Source organism: Girardinichthys multiradiatus, chromosome 3, assembly GCF_021462225.1.
Source record: "Girardinichthys multiradiatus isolate DD_20200921_A chromosome 3, DD_fGirMul_XY1, whole genome shotgun sequence".
Taxonomy (NCBI): domain Eukaryota; kingdom Metazoa; phylum Chordata; class Actinopteri; order Cyprinodontiformes; family Goodeidae; genus Girardinichthys; species Girardinichthys multiradiatus.
Window position 1 is genome coordinate 6,639,705 of NC_061796.1, and position 21,285 is coordinate 6,660,989.

Sequence of the window (21,285 nt, forward strand, 5' to 3'; positions counted from 1 at the left end):
GCAGGAGATGTGAAACTCATAAACGATGGAGTTCAGTGTGCGGTGGGTGTGTAAATGTGTATGCACATTTACACAACCACCGTGCGGTGGCGCTGTGGGCTGTCAGACTGGGACCACGAAGAAGAGTGTGCGCGCATTTGTGTGTTTCAACTTATGTGCAGTTATTAAAAACTCCGCTGCTTCAGTAATCCGGTCCCTTCATTATAGAAGTCTCACCCCCCCATGACACGGACGTTCAGGGAGTTAACCCCGACGTGAGCAACCATTTCGGCCCTGGAGGAAGCTTCTCCCTTGTTTTTCCCGACCACTGTCAGGAAACACTTGGCTCTTAATATTCTATTTCAATACCTCTTACTAATGAGAATTCCTTGGAATGCCAGGCTTTTCATAATTTCTTTATAGCTCCTCCCCAGCCTAAAATAAAACTCGACCAGAGGTGTTCTGTTATGATGAGACCAATATGGGACTACATTGGCTACATGCATGTTGCAGTGTGCTTGAAAACAATTAACACATGGTGGTCCCAGCATCTAGTCGCGGGTGTTTTTATTTTTTGACAGCAAGGACAGAGAAACTTACCATAACTGATAGGAGAATGGATGGACGGGGCTACATCTACACAGCAATGGTTTACATCAACGCATATTCATGTGTTGGGAATGCCCAGTCACTGCCTAAATCCTTTTGAGAATCTCTGGTATGAAAATCGATGTCCTCCGACGCCTTCCATTCAATCTGACAGAGCCTGAGATTTTGTAAAAAAAAAACCAAAAAGAATTTCAAGTCTATTATGATCTTAACTATTGTACAGGACAAATTAGGTCAGCTAATCATATGATATCTTTTGGTAACGAGCTTTCCAGTCATGGAAGTAGCTGCATCCCAGTTACTGACTTTGTAGGAAACCCTCATTCAAGTGGAGATATGTAGCATAAAAAAGCTCTTGCTCCCTGGTTTACGTTGATAATAAAACGAAATACAAGCATAAATGAAAAGATGCTTCTTTAAAACAGAAGAGCCAAATAACAAGCTTTGAAGAACTAAAACTTAAAGAGCTGATGACACGATCGTGCCATTTTTTTGTTATGTGATATTAATGGACAAGTTTATGTAATCTTACTGTATCGCTGGAGAGTGTGATTGAGAATAAATAAGCTTTTCAATATTCATTTTTGATAAAGAAATGTGCTATATGTTTTTTTAAAAGTGTATTTATAATTCAGCTAGCATTATAATTCATGATTCCAGGTACAGCTGAAGAGAAATACACTTTCAAATGCAAGCAAATCTCAGTAAAGAAGTGACAAGTTTGAAAGAGCTTGTTTTAGGAAATTGCATAGAAATATTTTAATATGTTCTTCAAATTAAGACAAATGGAAAATTAAAAAAGGCTTTTTTTACTCTGATATTAAGCAAGATTGTTTTTTTGTTGTTTTTGTCGTGTAGGGACAAAGGAGCAGACGGGCCAGTTTATTAAGGTCAGGGGTGAGAATGACCACATTTTTACTGTTGCTAAAAACTCAGCCACCGTGGCTTGGAGGTACAATAACAACATTCTTTGCAGTCAATTTCTGTCCAGTTTCAAAAACTCCTATCTTTCTAACTTTCATAAATATCCATCCAGTGATTAACATACTTCTTTTGGTTTTCCCTCTTTCCTTTTGCTTGTTTAGGACAATTCTGGAGAAGATGGGCCACCAGGTGTCTTTATGCAGCTAACGACCTCAAACAGGCGCTTCTAATTTAGATTAAGTGGAGTAGAGATGGACTTTTTAGAGGCGGACTAACAGGTCTTTGAGAGCCAGAATTTTTGCTGATTGGCAGGTGTTCAAATACTTATTTGCAGCAGTAACGCAAAAATAAAGTATTAAAAAAATAATTTTGTTTTTAGATTATGTCTCTCACAGTGGACGTGCACCTAAGATGAAAGTTTCAGACCCCTCCATGATTTCTACGTTGGAGAACTTGCAAAGTCGCAGGGTGTTCAAATACTTATTTTCCTCTCTCTCTCTCTCTCTCTCTCTATATATATATATATATATATGTATATATATATATATATATATACATATATATATATATATATATTCACTGCTCAAAAAAATAAAGGGAACACTCAAATAACACATCCTAGATCTGAAAGACAGAAATATTCTCATTGAATACTTTGTTCTGTACAAAGTTGAATGTGTTGACAACAAATGGATTACAAACTGAAAGTCACACTGTCAATATGTGATACTTTCCATTTCTTCATCACACTCTTATCCTGTATGTTTGTGCCTCTGTTGTACTGCAACTCAAAAGTACTTTGTAACAGGTTATTTGCCCAGACACAACGTTTATAATAGTTTATTATCATTAGAGGTCTGAAGATCTATCTATCTATCTATCTATCTATCTATCTATCTATCTATCTATCTATCTATCTATCTATCTATCTATCTATCTATCTATCTATCTATCTATCTATCTATCTATCTATCTATCTATCTATCTATCTATCTATCTATCTATCTATCTATCTATCTATCTATCTATCTATCTATACATCCATCCATCCATCCGCGTGAGCGGCGAGCAGACCGTATTTGATCTCCCCTCTGAGCTCGAGGTTTTTGTGAACAGCCAGCCTTTAAAACGAGCACCGCTACGTTTAATGTCTGTCTGCTCGCAGCTAAATACCCCAGTTAAAAGCAAAGAGAGATTAACTAGTTGTGTTTCATATTATTTTGCTGAATTACAACACAGTGCAGCCCGAAAACACCACGTTTGACCAGAGATTTCACATACACTACACGAGAGCGCATGCGCGCTTACCCCCAAAACAGAGCGGTTGCCAAGGAGATCGGTGTGTTCGATTTAATGGACTGGGAGATTTTACACAGGTGGTGCACAGACATAAAAAACACCGCTTGCATTATGACAGGACGAACAATAAATCACTTACCATCTAGAGACTTTTAAATAAATACCGCGAAAACAACCAAACTTTCAAATTTTTTATTTAAATGAAATCAAAACTTGACCACAAAACAGAGAACAATAACTTCTTTGTTCAAAAGAAAAGAGGGAAACTGAAGATGAAAAGTTATGCATCAGAAAATGGTTTATCATTGTTTCATACATGGCAGTTATTTAACAATTGAAATATATTTATATATATATTCTACTTTGTCAAGTGATTCTAATTTCTGCCTTATACAGACAGCCTACAGTAAAAGATACGTTTTAATTAGTTTGAGTTTGGACTTGTACTGTATTGCACCGACTACGCCAAAACAAATTCCTTGTATGTCCAAAAACGTACTTGCCAATAAAGCTTTTCTGATTCTGATTCTTTGCTGAGAGAGAGAGAGAGAGAGAGAGAGAGAGAGAGAAATCTCGAGGGGGCCACAGATGAGAGTAAAACACACACACACACACACACACACACACACTATATATATATATATATAATTGAATTACATGATATTGCATTAGAATAGAAACATATTAGAGGGGTGTAATGACATTTTACAGAAACTTTTTTTGCTGTGGGTCTGATCTTGCACTATTAAAATTTTCCCCCTTTAGTTTTAATCTTGCTCTGGTACCATATTTCCATAGATGTAGTTTACTCTGTTCAGATAGCTGATCAGTTATTTACATTTCAGGTCCATGCTGATGCCATAGCAGAATATAACATCACTGTTTCAGCTGTGACTCAAGCTGCAAAGCTGGTATGTATTGGTTATTATACGCAATATTGAATTTAATTTATGTCAAATATAGGTTGCATTTATATTGATGTAAAATCAAACGTTCTCATTCTAGATTATTTCAATTTGCTTGATTTTTTTTTTTTTTTTTTTTTGTGTGTGTACAGTATTGTGACGCCAGCTGCCAAGTAGACATGCTGGGGAAAAAACCAACTATGGCAGTCATTGCCAAACACAGAAGGAAAGAAAAGGGTAAGTTAATGTTTTTCTGCCTGTGTGTGTCCATGACTGTAACAGGTATTTTAAACCTTATTTGTTTTCAAATACCTTATCCAAACCCTTTGTTATACGTAAATTGAATGTTTTCTACTAGCATTCATTTTACACAATACATTGTGTAGATCATAGATCATTGAAATAACGATACAGTATAATTCATTATAGGCACTCAGACATGTTCATAGGAGTCTGTTAAGGCTACTGTCTCCACTTTTCATTTAACTTATTTCATGGTTGTATATCCCATAGAAGACACCCATAGACATTATGGAGGCACTCATGTGTCAATAAACCAGACAAAACAGCAGAAGAAGAGCTTACCATCGGCTGAACTGCGCATGCGTTAAAAAAGCTAGCTGCTGATTAACAATCGCTTTAATTGTGGTGAATATGTATTTTTACGCTCCACAATGGTAAAGCATCGCTCGTATTATCTTTTGTAATCTTTACTCCACGCGGTCTGTTTGAGTATTATTAACGAGAGGCGCATTAAATCCGCAGTTTGTCGATCTTTAGCAAAAGGTAGCTAACGTTAGCAAACACACACGGCAAGATGGACGAGACTTCTGTAGCGGCAGCAATCGGAGAGGAGAGCGCTCAAAACTCGGCCTTTAGTGTCGACAAAGACGATGAAAACAACGAGCATTCGTCTACGAAGGAGGCCGCTGACAGTAAGTATCCGCTCATTAACCACTGATCCAGAACAAACCCTTATATCGGGGCACCAATGCTGCGGGGGTAACATTTTCTGCACTAACTTAAACCTAAGATCATAATTACAAGTTTTAGATGACTATTCTCATTTAAATATAAAACAAATAGCACAAAGTTGCCCACTTAGCTAACTAGATTAGCTGGGTAATGAGTTTTACATCAGATATTGTTGTGATGGTCCCCGGATCTGCTATACCACCTCATTGTCTTGTTCGATCCCTTTCATCGTTTATCATTTACATTTTGCATCCAAAAGGCTAAACGTTCTTGTTTTTTTTAATGTTATTTGTATAAGTCTGGATTAGTCTCTCCAGGCTCTCTGAAGGGCTACAGTTTCCTGTTGAAAGGGTTCCTTTTCATTCATTATTAGTGCAAATGTTCTATAGATTTTTGTTGAGCTAAATATTTATGAATACTAAAATATTTACCCGGATTAACGTTTATGTTTGCGAATCATAAACGTGGCAAATAACCAATTTTAGGTTGAATTTTAAGAAACTATGATTAGCTATGTTAGCAGATTGCAGAAGAGAAATAAGACACTGATTTAATCTGAAAGCATTCAAAGAACTTTCAATTTGCACCAAGATCATTTGTACAGGTTAAAAATTGAGGCAGCTGAGAAGTTTAAAAGCTGAAATCTTTGTGTAATTTATATCTCTCATTCTTATCTCCTACAATAAATAATAAACCAGCCTTAATAAAAAAATAGTTTTTTTTACATTATCATTTAAAGTTTAATGAATGCCCTTAAATGTTCTACCTTCAGAATAAATAGAATGAATGTCATTCTGCCAGAAACACGTGGATTACCTTTAGAAAATGATGTTCTTGTCATTAACAGAGAACATTCTTCCTCTGGAAAATAACATTCTATTTATATTGTTTTACAAAGTAAACATTTTAGTTAATACCTGAATAAAAATTTTATGGACATTGCACGAGCTGTTTACAAATTGGCTCACGTATCAAATAATAAAAATTTTTAGCGTAAAGGTACTTAAAAACATTCACTAACAGACCAATTTAAGAAATTTCACTCATCTTCAAGAAAATGAAACTTCACCGCTAATCTGCTATGATGCGAACAGCAATGGAAAAAAATCAATATAAAATTATATATTTTTTGGAAATTCACTAAACTGCAACCCACAGTAGCACATAAAAAGCTTTTTCTGAGGGGACAGCAAAGCCAGCAGGGTAATCATCAATCCAGCGACTGTCACAGACTCAACTGATAAAAACACACCGATGTCTATTGATTTCAGTAGATTGTTTTTTTGGTGTGTTAAGCCAATTAATATTCAGTTTCTCAAATTCTCCCCTGATTCAGTCAAAGTATTAAGGCCAACATAAAGGAGAACGTAGTAAAGAACCAGGTTTATGTTTTGCGTTAAAGTGCCCGTGACATAGAATTTTCATGATAAATCCAATTACATTTATGGAAAGGAAACATTGATAAAATATTTTAAAAAGTAAAATCATGCCACTGAAATGAACAGTTGTTGAGACATATGGTCATGAATTTCACTAAAAAGACATTTCCAGACTACTCCTTTGCAATTTTGATGTGCTCTTTTATGACGTCAGAAGGGAACCTCTGCAGGTAAACTGACTGCTACAATGGCCAGCAACACAGACAGCAGAAAAGATTCTGATGTTTCTTTAGATATACAGGGGTTGGACAATGAAACTGAAACACCTGTCATTTTAGTGTGGGAGGTTTCATGGCTAAATTGGACCAGCCTGGTAGCCAGTCTTCATTGATTGCACATTGCACCAGTAAGAGCAGAGTGTGAAGGTTCAATTAGCAGGGTAAGAGCACAGTTTTGTTCAAATTATTTAAATGCACACAACATTATGGGTGACATACCAGAGTTCAAAAGAGGACAAATTGTTGTTGCACGTCTTGCTGGCGCATCTGTGACCAAGACAGCAAGTCTTTGTGATGTATCAAGAGCCACGGTATCCAGGGTAATGTCAGCATACCACCAAGAAGGACGAACCACATCCAACAGGATTAACTGTGGACGCAAGAGGAAGCTGTCTGAAAGGGATGTTCAGGTGCTAACCCGGATTGTATCCAAAAAACATAAAACCACGGCTGCCCAAATCACGGCAGAATTAAATGTGCACGTCAACTCTCCTGTTTCCACCAGAACTGTCCGTCAGGAGCTCCACAGGGTCAATATACACGGCCGGGCTGCTATAGCCAAACCTTTGGTCACTCATGCCAATGCCAAACGTCAGTTTCAATGGTGCAAGGAGCACAAATCTTGGGCTGTGGACAATGTGAAACATGTATTGTTCTCTGATGAGTCCACCTTTACTGTTTTCCCCACATCCGGGAGAGTTACGGTGTGGAGAAGCCCCAAAGAAGCATACCACCCAGACTGTTGCATGCCCAAGTGAAGCATGGGGGTGGATCAGTGATGGTTTGGGCTGCCATATTATGGCATTCCCTTGGCCCAATACTTGTGCTAGATGGGCGCGTCACTGCCAAGGACTACCGAACCATTCTTGAGGACCATGTGCATCCAATGGTTCAAACATTGTATCCTGAAGGTGGTGCCGTGTATCAGGATGACAATGCACCAATACACACAGCAAGACTGGTGAAAGATTGGTTTGATGAACATGAAAGTGAAGTTGAACATCTCCCATGGCCTGCACAGTCACCAGATCTAAATATTATTGAGCCACTTTGGGGTCTTTTGGAGGAGCGAGTCAGGAAACGTTTTCCTCCACCAGTATCATGTAGTGACCTGGCCACTATCCTGTAAGAAGAATGGCTTAAAATCCCTCTGACCACTGTGCAGGACTTGTATATGTCATTCCCAAGACGAATTGACGCTGTATTGGCCACAAAAGGAGGTCCTACACCATACTAATAAATTATTGTGGTCTAAAACCAGGTGTTTCAGTTTCAATGTCCAACCCCTGTAGTTCAGTCTCTATCAGAGAGAGACGCAGCAGAGTCAGGAGAAGAAAGTTGGCTTTCATCTGATGGCAAAGTACAAGTTCTGCGACGGGCGGACGGACATCTAATTCCACCAGAGTCTATTTATGTTAGATGCCGTAGCACAGCCGGAGTCAATATGCATGAATCTTACTGCACCACCAGGAAATAGAACGAGCACAAGATCAGGATTTTCAAAGTAATTCACTAAAGATGGACTAGATCTCACCATAATAATAAATACACACATATATTTCTATATACACGTGTATATATTAGCAGTTGTTAACATTAGATACATTTTATCAGTTGCTGGGTGACCTAAGGTATTATAAACCGTGTAATTAAACATTAAATGCACCAAATTAAGCAACAAATATAACTTCGCTGCAGTCACTAAACTCACCCACTGTAGAACAAAACACATGAAAATATCTGGATGCATAAAACAAAAATTGAAGCAGTTTCCGTGGTTTACCTTCCGCAGAAGAAGTTGTTTTGGACTTGGTACCGCATTTATCACTGGCTTTTATTGCGCGATCTGCGTATGGTTGTTGGAGCTCCTCTGAACTACACAGCGGACTGTACCGGACCGGAGCAGATGCAGTGTAAATCCAGGGTTACAGTAAATACAGCACCGAGTCAAACAAGTGGAGGCGAAGTGAGCAGCAGCAGCAGACACAAGGGATGATTCAAGATCTGAAGACACTACCTGATGTCATTTTTTTTTTAACTTTATATTATAATCTTTATAGAATCAAATTTAAATATATTGTATGCACATATAATTCATCTTATTTTAATAATAATAATAATATTTTGGGATTATTATTAATAATAAAAATAATAATTTTGGATTTTTAATTATTAACAATAACTGCCGATATCTAAATGTACTTTTGTCCTAAGGAAGCGTTCAACATTCTCCTTCGTCTGTCAGATATCCCGACCTCTGACATCATTTCTCTTGTGAATTCAGAGGTTTCTTTTGTTCGAAACAGTTTGCAGAATATTCCTCTGATCACAACTGACTGTGCTTGGTGGGACCAGTTCATCTGTCCCTTCTCAGTTTTCCAGCTCGGATCCTCTTTGCTTCAGGAAAGTAGTGCAGACTAACGGCTGCTGTCGTAGTGTTGCTGCCACCACCAGCAATGCACCGTTTCACCATATTAACACTGTTTTTAACGCAACTTGGTCTCTACCGGAACCGTTTATCATTGATTCACACAGTGTATGACCGGAGATTTCCCCTCTGACATCATTTCCGGGCGACTTTGGACTTGCAAAATGTAACATAGAAATATGCTTATTTTGTTTCGCAATTGTCTTTTATCACATCTTTAATCCTATTATCATGTCAATTACTGCCCAATTCCTTCAATATTCAGATGTTTTCTTTCCATTTCTGCATTTGTGGGAAAAGCGTGTCACAGGCACTTGAAGCCATTCCTGACCAGCTTTGAGTTTTGCTAAAGAAATGGGAACAAATACTAGATCCTTCAAAACTGCTTATTTTGATATGTCTGTGTAAGACTAGGAAAATGAATGTTTTTGGGCAAAGAATACTTAGTTTAGAAGCCTTGTTTTAAGAATGAATGATTCATGGGTTGATGTTAAATTAATTGACAAACTTGGATCATAACTGAAAAACCCAAAACTAAAATAGGTCTTAAGTTAAAGTTTTTAAAGATTACAAACAAAGCTTGCTCCCTGCGATGTCAGTTAATGAGGAAAAACTTGAGTTTTCCGCAGCATGTTGTCTGTGCTATTTTCAGTTTTGACTCATTAGGATAACTTAAAACAATGAATCGTGTTTAACAACCTTTACCCTCAGTATCAGATCCAGTGCAGCGTGTGTTTAGCTGTAGATGAAAAGTAAGAAAGTTTTTTTTGTTCTTTATGTGGGGTCGCATATAATGCCTGTGTTGATTGCTTTATTAAAATGTTAATGTAAACTGCAGCCAACTTTACTCCTAAATATTTAGCCTCTTTCAGATCAAAGTTCCACAATAAACAACTGACCCCCAAACCCTCCTTATAGATCACTTTCTTTTACATCATACGAGTCGACCTGGGGTGGTCGGGCTGTGAGTGTGCTTTCCATTGAGAGTGATGTAAAACTCAGCAGCACTTGTCTGGACAATTTGCACTAAATGTCTGTCAGGCAATTCCCCTATATGTCTGAGTCCTGGGTCACAGTCCTCTTGCGAGCTGTGTGAATGTATCCAGGGTTTCAAAAACTCAAAGCGTGGTGCATGTCATCCTTGTACGTCATCCAACCTCTGTCAGATTCTGCTAAAAAACATTTACTACAGAAGGATCTGCTGCTGTCTTTGCTCTCTATTGCGTCACTGTCACGCTCGTTCTGTGATCCCATTGTATTGTTACATCTATTAGTCACTATTGCTCTATGATGACCTCCGGAGGTTGATAGGTGCAACCGGGAGGTCATCTTCAATCCCCAATTCCGTGTCAGGACCTGCCAGCTGATTGCAAGGCATAAAGAACACGTGTAGATCATGGATTTAAAGTACCATCTAAAATGGGTTACTTACTCCGTGGTGGTGGAAAGAAATATACAGTGTAATATCGGGTTGCTATATAAAATACCCTACATGTGTGTTAAATGGTCAGTGTTGTCACAAGGTGGTTTAGGTCACAATGTCTATTCTATGGATTTTACGTGAGTTATGAAAACATACAAATACATTTTAGAATTAGTGTCCTGTTATAAATAAAACTATGAAAGTGTAGCTTCTACTTTAGCTGCTTGTCTTTCAACAAGTAATGTACACAACCCTCTACTGTAACAACATGGCTTAAATCACCTACAAGTGCCTCTTTTTGCTGGAATTACTCAGATTGGGGTGGGTAAACCTCAGCTATTAGTTTTAAATTTCAAGATGTGTCGCTTTATTCACCACTAGTCTCCGAGTCTGATGCATTATTACAATTACTTGTGTTCCCTGGTGCTTGTTATTGTCTCCGTGTTTTAAAAAGTAGATTTATCTAGAGCAGTTATATCAGGAAACCAAATAAATAAGGTGTTTGTAGTTGCATCTTCATAAATGAGCTCTTCATTTTTATTCTTTTAAAGGAATGTGAACTGTCTGTAGTTTGTTTTATTTTAAAATGTAATTATTGTGATTTTTCTGTAAGCGTAAATGTGGTTAAAAATAAAACCTCTATTTTAAACCTGCGTTTTGTTATATATTTGTTATCCTTTAATTCCTTTCTTGGAAGCAGGAGTCTCTTTGACCTCCTATTTTCCCGTTTCTATTTCTAGGGGATGGGCTTTTCTGCTGTCAGGATTGCGGAGAAGCTTTCAGCGAGGAGGCGGCGTTCTCAGAGCATCGTCATCAGCACCCTCCACAAAACACACATTTAGACAGCCGATCTGACTTTTTACTTGATGCTGAAAAGGACAATGAAAAACTTTATTTCTGCACTTACTGTTCACTGTCATTTGTTGAGATGAGTGAACTGCACGTACACATGAAGGACCATGGTCAGATCTCTCTGAAGGGGTCTGATGTCAACACTGGAGCAACAAAGCAGCACGCCTACGAATGTTCAGATTGTGGGAAATCATACTCTGTGATCGGACACTTTCTCAACCATCAGCGCTCACACAAGCAGCCCTCCAAATCAGTTTTTCACGACTTGGAGCATTTAAAAAAGAAGTCATTTCAGTGCGAGTCCTGCGGGAGGAATTACTCTCGCGCTTCGGCCCTCGATGCTCATAGACGTTGCCATGAGGAGAAACTGGTGAAGTCGAAAAACAGGAGCTCTGGAGAAATGGTTAAGAAGGTAGAACCGGCTATGGAGGCAAAGCTGAGTGAAAACCCAACAGTGAAGGATTGTGAGAAGCTTTTTAAATGTTTGTGCAGCAAAGCATTTTCTAGCATGATGCGCCTGAAAACACATCAACGATTCAGCCGCAACACTCTTTGCTCTCCGGAGGAGATGAAGCAAAAACCAAAGAAGGGCTGCGGCGAGTTTTACTGCAGCGAGTGCAGCAAGGTGTTCAGTGGGCACATCGCTTTCTTTAATCATCAGCGATGGCACGCTAATCACTCGGATGAATCGGAAACGAGGTTCACCTGTGAGGAATGTGGTAAAGTGTTCATGACTCTGACGTTCTACTACAGACACCAGCGTACTGCACACAGTGTTGAGACCCCATCAAAATCTTTTTATCATCAACTCTGTCAGCTCCAGAAGAAGGCATTTGAATGTAAAGACTGTGGGCTGAAATTTTCTAGGGCTTCAGCGCTTCAGTCACATCGGCTTCAGCACACAGATGTTTTCAGAGAAACTGAGAAGGCACGTTCAGCATCCTCTCCGCCATCTCAGAGAATATCAGAAAGTGTACAGAAAGACAACGAGCACGTAGAAGCTTCATTGGAAGGAACAGTGAAACCAGAAACTTTTTCTCCCACTGGTGTGGGTGGAGAAGAACACATAAATGAGATGGATGAAGACACGGAGAGCTATGAGCCGGGGGATTTTAATGTACAGGTAATCAGTGCGAGTGAATCTGAAGACGAGGCTATCCAAGAGCCGAATCCTGATCTGGAACTGCTCTGTGAATCGGATCAGGAGTTAAGAGAGGACGGAGAGGTTTCCCCTGGAAGTCTGGTTTCAAAACCGGAAATTGACTTGAAAATAGTCCAGATTGACTTTGAGGAAAGCTCACAGGGTGCACTACTAGGGAGTGTAGCCCTGCATAGAACTGCAGAGGAGAGTTTTGATTGCCCGGAGTGTTATCGCTCATTTAGTAATCCATCATCGCTGCGCGTGCACAGAATGTGGCACGGCGTTCGTAGGAGAAGACTGCAGAATCGCGGTCAGTCAGAGGCAGCTTACGATTGTGACACATTTACGCATGAAACACAGAGCAGCGGATCACTGAATCAGGCGAAACCGGCCTCAGAAGAGAAATCTTTCACAATGGGTGATTTTTATAATAAATGCGGTCAAGTTTTCTCCTGTCCGTCTGCTTTAGGGTCACATCAGTTACCCGACCCCAAAAGAAAACAGTTTCAGTGCCCACATTGCACATCATCCTATTTACATGCAGCCAGCTTGTTTAACCATTTGAAAACCTGCACAGCACAAAAGAGGGAGAATATTTCTGGCAGTAAGAAAGAGTACAATCCCAAAAAAACCCTTCTGGGTCCAAAGATTTATCATTGCGAGCAGTGTGGGAAGGGTTTTTGGTCCTTAGGGGCGTACTCTCATCACAAGCAAAATCAGACGGAGTGCGTCAATTTGAGGCTCAGGAAAGGCGTGTCAGGATCTTTGCACTCTAATGGACGCTCCCGCTCCGGCATCAAGGTGGCATGCCCCGTTTGCGGCAGGAAGTTCCGCCACAAAGGAATCATGGCGCTGCACATGCGCAAGCACGAAAACGGGAACCACAAGTGCGAGATCTGCGGCCGCTCTTTTCGTCTTTTTTCGAGCCTGCTGAGGCACGAGGTGGTGCACAGCGACCAGTTACTCCCACCGCCCGCCAAGTCCTTCCAGCATCAGGTGGAGCAGCTTAAGAAGAACACTTATGGCTGTCCCGACTGCGGAAAGCTGTTCTCACGGGCCAAAGCACTGCAGTTTCACATGAAGAGCCACGGCTACGAGACCGGCCGCTCTCCGTCCTCACCGCGAACTGCTGAAGCTGTGAGTGATCTTCAGTGTGCGACATGCTTTGCAAATTTCAGCAAAAAGTCCTCATTAAGGGCTCACCGAAAGCTCTGTATTAAAAGATGCAGAGAGGGAGGAGTGAAGACGGAACAACCTGAAAATTATGCTACAAAAACAGAGAGTATGGCAACCAGCATGCTGGAACGATCTGAGCAAATAAACAATGGGGACAGTGATGCACTACAGATGGAAAATCATCTAAAAGAGAATGATTCGGGTTCAAATAATTTGAAGTACAAATGCAAGATTTGTGACAAAAGCTTTTCAGTGGTTGGAGCCCTGAACTTTCATAAAAGAATTCATGCTAAAGGCAACAAAGCGGTGGCAAAATCAAATTCTTCTCTCTCTCTGATGTTTAAAATGACCAAGAAAGAGGAGCAGAGTAAAGGACTGATTCACTGCTTGGACTGCGGGAGGCGTTTCACCACAAAGTCGGCGCTCGGCTCCCACAAACGATGGCACAGAAACAAGAAATGTTCACTGTCTTCACTCAGAGAAGAGGCTTTCGGTTCCGTCGGTCATAAGACCGAGGGTGGAGGTTTTGAGTGCGAGAAATGTGGCAAACATTTCTTTAACTGTCACGTCCTCCAGCGCCACCTGATCTTTAATCCTCAGTGTCTGACCAGAACAGATTCAGAATCAAACGCAGATCTGGAAAGAAATGGGTCATCTGAGAGGTTTGCATGTCCAGAATTCAATCAGACGTTTGGGCAAGTTTCACTTCTAGCTTCTCATTTAGAAAATGAGCATTTTAAAATTTTGGAGGCAGGAGAACCCTCGGGTAAGCCCTTAGATCCTGCCTCAGAGCAGACTGATGTTAGCAACGCTGGGAGGGAATCCTTGTCATCAGTCCTGAAGATCAAAACTTATCGATGCCCCCTGTGCTCCATGACTTTTGAAAAGGCGAGAGGTCTGCGTGCTCATAAATGGCAGGCCCACTCAAAGAGCAAAAAGAGCAAAACCAAACTACTTCATATGGCAAAGGTTGAGCAAACAGCCTTAAAAGACAAAGTGGACCAGAGAAAGCATTCTGTGGCCAAAGGATGGAAGAATATTAAATCAGATCCCCTGCCAGTGAGATCTGTTCTGTGTCTCGACTCTTTGACAAAATCCAGCTCTGCAGAGGCTCCTCTTACCCTTAACAGAGTTTGTTCTGAGGTGAAACAGAAGATGGAAACCGGTGAAGCCTCAGACGAGGTTCCCCCTCCGCTCAGCCATCTTTCTGAGCACACGGTGAAATACCTCTTCAAGTGCGATAAATGTGGCAAAGCTTTTCAAACCGAGGAGCAGTTGGAAAGCCACAGGAACAAGGCAAAAAGCCGACCTTACTGCTGCGCCCTGTGCTGCCAAGGCTTCTGGACCGAGAATCAGCTGCAGCAGCACCTTGCGTGGCACGACGAGGTGCGCTGCCGCTTGCCCAACGAGGTGCGCTTGTGGCTCGGCTCTGCTGTGACCTCAAAGCCTTTCAAACACAACTTTGCCAATGATGGCAAAGGAAAAATTCTCCCACCTTCTGCCGCCAGCGAGCCCACCCTCAACCCTGCTGGGCTGTCGAGGTACAGCCGCAGGTGCAAACAATGCAGCAAAGCCTTCCATTCACCAACAGCCTTACAGAAACACAAAGTTCAGTGCAGCAACAGCGTGTCGTAGCGCTGATCATTTTGCCCCAGGGTTTTCAGTCACATGCAGGAGTTTTTTGATCATCCCCAGGAATGTATCCGTGCTCTCACCAGGAACTGAGCCTCATCCGGAGACCCCAACAGCCTTAAACTGCATTGAATGTGGGACTCCTGCACCAGCATCTTACAGAGCATGCCCATTAACAGAACTCAGTCATTTAAAAAAAAATGTTTTTCTTCTTTCTACACCTCTGTGATGTTAGGCTTCCTATTCTCAGGCCTTCCTTTACACTGGACCAGAATCACTGTAAATGTGAATGTACGCTTGTCGATTTTGTCTGAAAGTAGATGAATGTCTAAGCTTTGCTCAGATCAAATAGTTTCAAGTCTTTTGTGTTTTATATTTAGAGTTATGACATTAATGTGCTTATAAATTCACATTTCAAAGAAGAAATGCTGCACTAATCAAAGATGTACTACTAATTCAAAGGTTTCTAAATGATATTGAGACTAACATAAATATGTACACATGTCCTGCTGTTTTTAAACGCTGTGGGTTTTTAGTGAATGAAGTACTATTCAAAATATTTCACAGTATTAAGGTAGTTTGTCCTGTAACGCATGTTCTGTGTTGCTTGATTCATAAGCTCTGATCTTTTTTTTTCTTCATAGCTGTGTATATCCTTGCTGTGGAAAGACTACTCCTAAATATGGTGTTTATGTTCCTATAGGTTAGAATTGAAATAGAAAGCTTTTAGTTGATAATATATTCCTTGATTTAATTTCATCTTTATGACCGATGTTTCATTTGATTGTTTCAGAAACGGAAGATAAAATTGTTTAGATCTTGCAGAGAGTCGTGTGTTTTTTATTGTTTGTTTTTAAAATAGTTTATGATGATTCCTGCTCCGTTCATTCAAGTTGTTTATTCATGGTTTCACGTTTGACTTTATTCTGAAACTATTTCGATTATATGAGCCTGTAAAATGTATTTGGTGGAACAAGTGAAGTTTGTTACGCGTTAACGACCAACTTTTGCTCGTTAATTGACCATGCTTTTTAATTAAGACTGTTAGATAGGAAGATTAACTACTTTGATCAAACAAAAGTCTGGGCTGGGATTCTACTTATTGAGATTGTAAGCTAATCATCTTTGGGTTTCAGAGTTCAGCTTCATTCCTCACCTCTTTCATCAAAGGTTGTAGATTTAATTCGTTTTTTATGTGTGGTTCTGATTTAATGCAAACGCTTTATTTCCTTCCTTTCTTCCTCCTTACACTAGGGGTGTCCAAACTTTGGTCCGGGGGCCGTTTGCTGCTCTTGGAGTGATCTTTAACAAACACTTTTCAAGAATGGTAAAAATTTGACCCACTATCACAGGCTGCAATGCAGATGGACACTTTTTTAGGCTGAGATTTTCCCCCGACAAATTTGAATCTTAAAATGAAAATTATGTGAGATACCACATAAACTATTTGTCTTTTATGAATCACCTTTTTTTTTTTTTTCACACTAAATAGAACCACAAACATCCAGCAACCTATACGAAAAGACTTGCAGCTTGTATCACAGCAGGTATTTTTAAAGAGACTAACCGTGTCTTGCTGTTTTTTCTGAGAATAGTATGAACATTTTTCTAGTCCAACAACATAAACACTTAAACCCCCAAGCATTAGGAAACTGTAAGCCTTCCACATCTAAAATGATTTCCAGATCCCCTTTTCTACCAAATGCCGATTTAGTTAGTTTTATTAAAATGATGCACACCATATTTATTGCTGTGCAGATCATAGTAAATGAATTTTTGCATTTTTGATTTTAAACAAAGTGGCTAGTTAGTACATTTGACTTGCTGTTTGGGGTTTGGATACCACTGGCTCAAAAAAAGGCATATACGATTATTTTGAAGTACTTTTGTTTCTTAAATTGACCAGAAATGGTACACACCTTTTAATCAACATATTCAGTTCATTTGTATGTTTTCTGAAACCCATTTCCTATTTCCATTTTATTTCGGTTCTCTTCCCTGTTTGGGCCATATGACTGTAGTGAAATATGACTGATTGTGACTACAAAATGAACTCAGTAGAAAATTGCATCTAATTGTCAGTTTGGAAAGTATGTATAAAACACCCCTGAGATGGATAGAAATTGTTGCATTTCACGCTCCTCTTTTTTAACATGTTTGCAACAGAGTTCTGGAATTTTTTGGATCCAAACCCAGGTGGGGCTCTTTAGTCCCTCCACAGTGGTTCCCAATTCATTTTGAGCAGAAAAGAGCAGCGCTCTTAAGTATAAGGCACGTTTAAGCAGCTCTTTGGTATGTTTTATGTGATATGATCTGCATTGAATTTTTATAAGATGTACAATAATGGTACAAGATTTAGTTTTTTTTTCCCCCCCAGTTCTGTTTATTTTAGCTCTAACCTACACTTAAGCCAAAAAATTATTTTTACACCTGTCTGATTTAGACTTTGAATAATCTTTTAATTTTACCAACATGTTTCTCCCGACAAAGTAATAAATCATTTTGGGATCAGAGTCCCTACTTGAATCTGATAGAGAATCTCTGGAAGGAGCTAAAGATTAGGGTGATGGTAAGGAGGCCTTTCAACTTCAGATAAACATCGGACTCATCACCAGGTGGAAACATGCAAAAAGTTGGTCCGCACTTCAGGTTTGACTGCCATGAACCCAATATGGATGTTTTTATTGATTCAATTAGAGCACCATTGTTGACCATTAAAATTAATATGCCTTTTTTTTTCTCATTTCCTATTAGAATCAAGCTTTTTGGTTGAATTAAAGTAATTTTAGAGCTAAGTCTGCCAGGGATATGAAAAATGTTGGGCTGTATGCGCTTTATTTTATTAGGCTGTATATTTTTCTTTTTTTTCCATTAATAAGGACTCATCCAGCATCATTATAAAACTGATTTTTCTTCTAATAGTTTTTCGTTTTTCTAAAATTTAAAAATATTGGTTCATGATTTCATTATTTTTATTTATTTTTTTTTTATTTGAAAGTGTTGTTTTATCCATAAACAGTGTTTTCAAGTTGAAAACATTGCTGATCTAAAACATCAGACAGGCAATGAATTCAGATAAATCAGACACGAGGACACAGTTTCTACGTGAAATGCTCATTAAAAACCTTTATTTTTTTCTCTCTGCAGCCAAAGAAAACGGTATACCATGTAAGGACTGTGGTCTGACGTTTACGCTCATGGACGCCTATGAGACTCACCTGCACCAGCACGCACTGGAAGAGGAGGAATCCCAGATGAGAGACAACAGGGCTCCTATTGGACACATGGACACGGAGGAAGAAAACGGACAGGAAGACGGGAGCGTTGGCGTGGATGGCTGTGACATGAACGGTGCGGCACAAAAACAACCTCCTGAGTTAACACAAGGAGTTCAGTATCCCAGGGTCTCGGCGAATAGCTCCCGATCAGTTTACACCTGCGGGGTTTGTGGGAAGATTTACACTTACTTGGTTTCATTTCAGAAACACCAAAAAATACATGAAAACTTGCCTGATAGAGAAAAAACTCGGAGCGTGATTGATTCTAACTTACGAAACTACGAGTGTCCAGACTGCGGGATGTTGTTCATCAGGCGAACGCGACTAATCAGTCATCTGAGAGTTCATAGGTCCAAAAGGCGCAACAAGCTGCCCAAATGTGATCAGTGCAACAAAGTCTTCACTTCTGTAAAGTCGTGGACAGCTCATGTTGAGCTTCACAAAGAGAGGCGTTTCTGGTGTTTGAGTTGTGCTCAAGGCTTCATGAATGAGGGGATGCTGGACAAACACTTGCAGAGTCACAGTCTGAGGCAGAAGAACCTCAATGCTGATGACCAGAGCATACACAACGCTAAACCATTCCTGTGTCCTCCAAAAATCCAACGTACTCATCATTGCCTTCACTGTGGCAAGAGCTTCTGGCGTTCTAAAACACTCTTTAGACACAAACTCAAGCATCTCGGATGTCAAGGCGGGGCCACAAGTAAACCTCCAGGGAGCCCTGCTTTTAATCAGGGGCTGGAAGATATGGAAACAAAGACATCACTTACAAATAGAAGGGAAAAGCTGGAGATGGATGCGAGCATGGAGGAGCTGCAAGTGAAGGAAGAAAACATGAAAATCGGGGATCAGAGTCAACATTCAGCGGCCGAGGACGGGGATCAGGAAAACTTTGAGGATTCTGACTGCGGAGAGCCTGGGCATCGTTATGAGATTTCAGAACTTCACCGCTCAGACAACCAGCTGGACCGGCCGAGCTCAGAAGCTGTACATTCACCTGCAGGAAAGGAGAGAGAGAGGGCTGAGCCAAGACTGCACAGAGAGCATAAGTATTGGGAATGGGAGTGCATCGAATGCGATATGGGCTTTGATGAAATGGCAAAACTGCACTCGCATTATGTAAAACATGCAACAGGGGAGTTACCCATTCCAAAAGAAGAAATTCAGGTTTGAAACATTACAAAAGCTTTTTTCTGTCCATACCGCAGTAGGATCTCACCTTTTGGATGCATTTTTGTACTATATGAAGCTATTATGTTTTTCAGAGTCTGACACTGGGAATTTACAGTGTTTTTAAATAAATGATTGATATAAAACGGGAATAATGGGAAAAAGTTGAAAATGATACAATGCCTGTAACCTAAATTAAAAAAAAAATTCTTTCAAACGGAGTTATTTGAGCAATCACTGTATATTTTTTATCTGTATAGTGTTATAGTATTAGTAGTACTAGTATAAATAGATATATTAATATCTATAAGTAAGTCTCCATATTTTTGGAGCAAATTAAAGGGCCTTTGTTTTATAGTGTCTTGCAAATGTATGTATGCTGCTTGAACGTCTTCATACTTTGTCATATTATAACCACATACTTAAGTCTAGCATTTTATAAAAATTTTACTTAATAGGCAAATGGAGGAGAAATGTTTCATTATTTCCAAGTTTCCTTACAAATAAAACTTTAAATCCTGACATCAATTTATATTGAGTCAATATGTTGTATACACTGGCCTTTCAACTGCATTTGATTTGATTGGATTTATTTATCATGGACCATGGTAGGGTGCCCTGCCTATATAGGCTCACAACACTCTACAACACCTCTTCAACCACATTAAATCTACATAACACACATTATACGTTGGTCTTCAGGAAGTCCTCTGAACCTGCTGACTTCAGCTGCCAGAAGAAGAGTATCAGTTCTTAATTTAGCACAGTGACCTTTGTCCTCTTTTCATATTTAGCTTTACAAATAACTGTTTAGGACTCATCCTTAATTTAATATATAAGTTCTAAGTTTAGGTTCTTTATGTTTCCTGAACATCCTCAAATTAATTATTTTCAAATGACAAAATAAATTATTCCTGTAAAATGTATTTCACAAAGAGAAAATATAGTAGCAACCACTTTAGACCAGTAGGGTAACTGAGAGCTCGATCCCAACTAAAAATGGCCGGTCTTTCCGCTGGCATGTAAATAAGGTGATTCCATAAAATAGCCATTTTCACCTCTTTGTTTTATCAGATAAGACTCCCAACCCACATCATCTCCTGCCACTCGCTTAGTAGCAGACTTGTGCACCCAGAAAAAACACCTCATAGCTCCGTAGAGGACAGCATTACAAATCTATTAGGGTATGTTTCTACCAGTTTTGCACAATTACAGAATGATATTTTGCTAAGTCTATTTTGAGAAATAGTTCAGACTCAGATTAAATGGTTCAATCTGTGATTGCTGATTCTTAATTGGATTATAGTCTGGGCTTTGATTAGGTCATTCTGATACATGATTATACTTTGATCTAAACCATTGCATTGCAGTTGAACTTTTGCCCCAATCTCAAGTCTTTTGCAACCTCTAAAAGGTTGTCTTGCTGTATTGCACTATATTTATCTCCCTCCATCTTCCCATAAACTGAAGAGCTTCAATGTCCGTGCTGAAGAAAAACATCTACACAGCATGTTGCTGCGGCCACCATGTTTCATGATGGGAAAGGTGAAGTGCCGTCTTAATTTGTCTTTTATAACATGCAGCGTTGTAATTGTTTTATTTAGAGGTGGCAGAGTAAATGGGTGCTGCATACAATGCACACACCTCCTCTGATTTTTATTTATGCATACAAATAAATACCACGGGTTGTTTTCATTTCAGCTATGCATTTTTTTGTGTTGATATATCACATAAAACCTAATTAAAATACTCACTAAAATGTTGTGGTTGTACTATGATGAACGCCTGTGCGTTGGTAAAGTAGATGACAGGAAATTCTCGTCAGTGTTATAGGATT

The 21,285-nt window shown here is 39.5% G+C and overlaps 1 protein-coding gene across 2 annotated transcripts; it reads left to right on the forward strand.

The window, feature by feature from the left end:
- Window positions 1-4,286: 4,286 nt before the first annotated feature.
- si:ch211-261d7.6 (zinc finger protein 208) lies at window positions 4,287-19,970 on the forward strand. Of its 2 annotated transcripts, XM_047361122.1 has the most exons (4): window positions 4,287-4,651; window positions 10,940-16,170; window positions 16,255-16,327; window positions 18,148-19,970. In XM_047361122.1, exons 1-2 carry the CDS (start codon window positions 4,534-4,536, stop codon window positions 15,001-15,003), a joined length of 4,182 nt encoding a protein of 1,393 aa, XP_047217078.1. In that variant the 5' UTR covers window positions 4,287-4,533; the 3' UTR covers window positions 15,004-16,170; window positions 16,255-16,327; window positions 18,148-19,970. The 2 variants fall into 2 exon arrangements, with proteins under 2 accessions (XP_047217078.1, XP_047217077.1); XM_047361121.1 differs by having other exon boundaries at window positions 10,940-16,327.
- The last annotated feature ends 1,315 nt before the right edge of the window (window positions 19,971-21,285 follow it).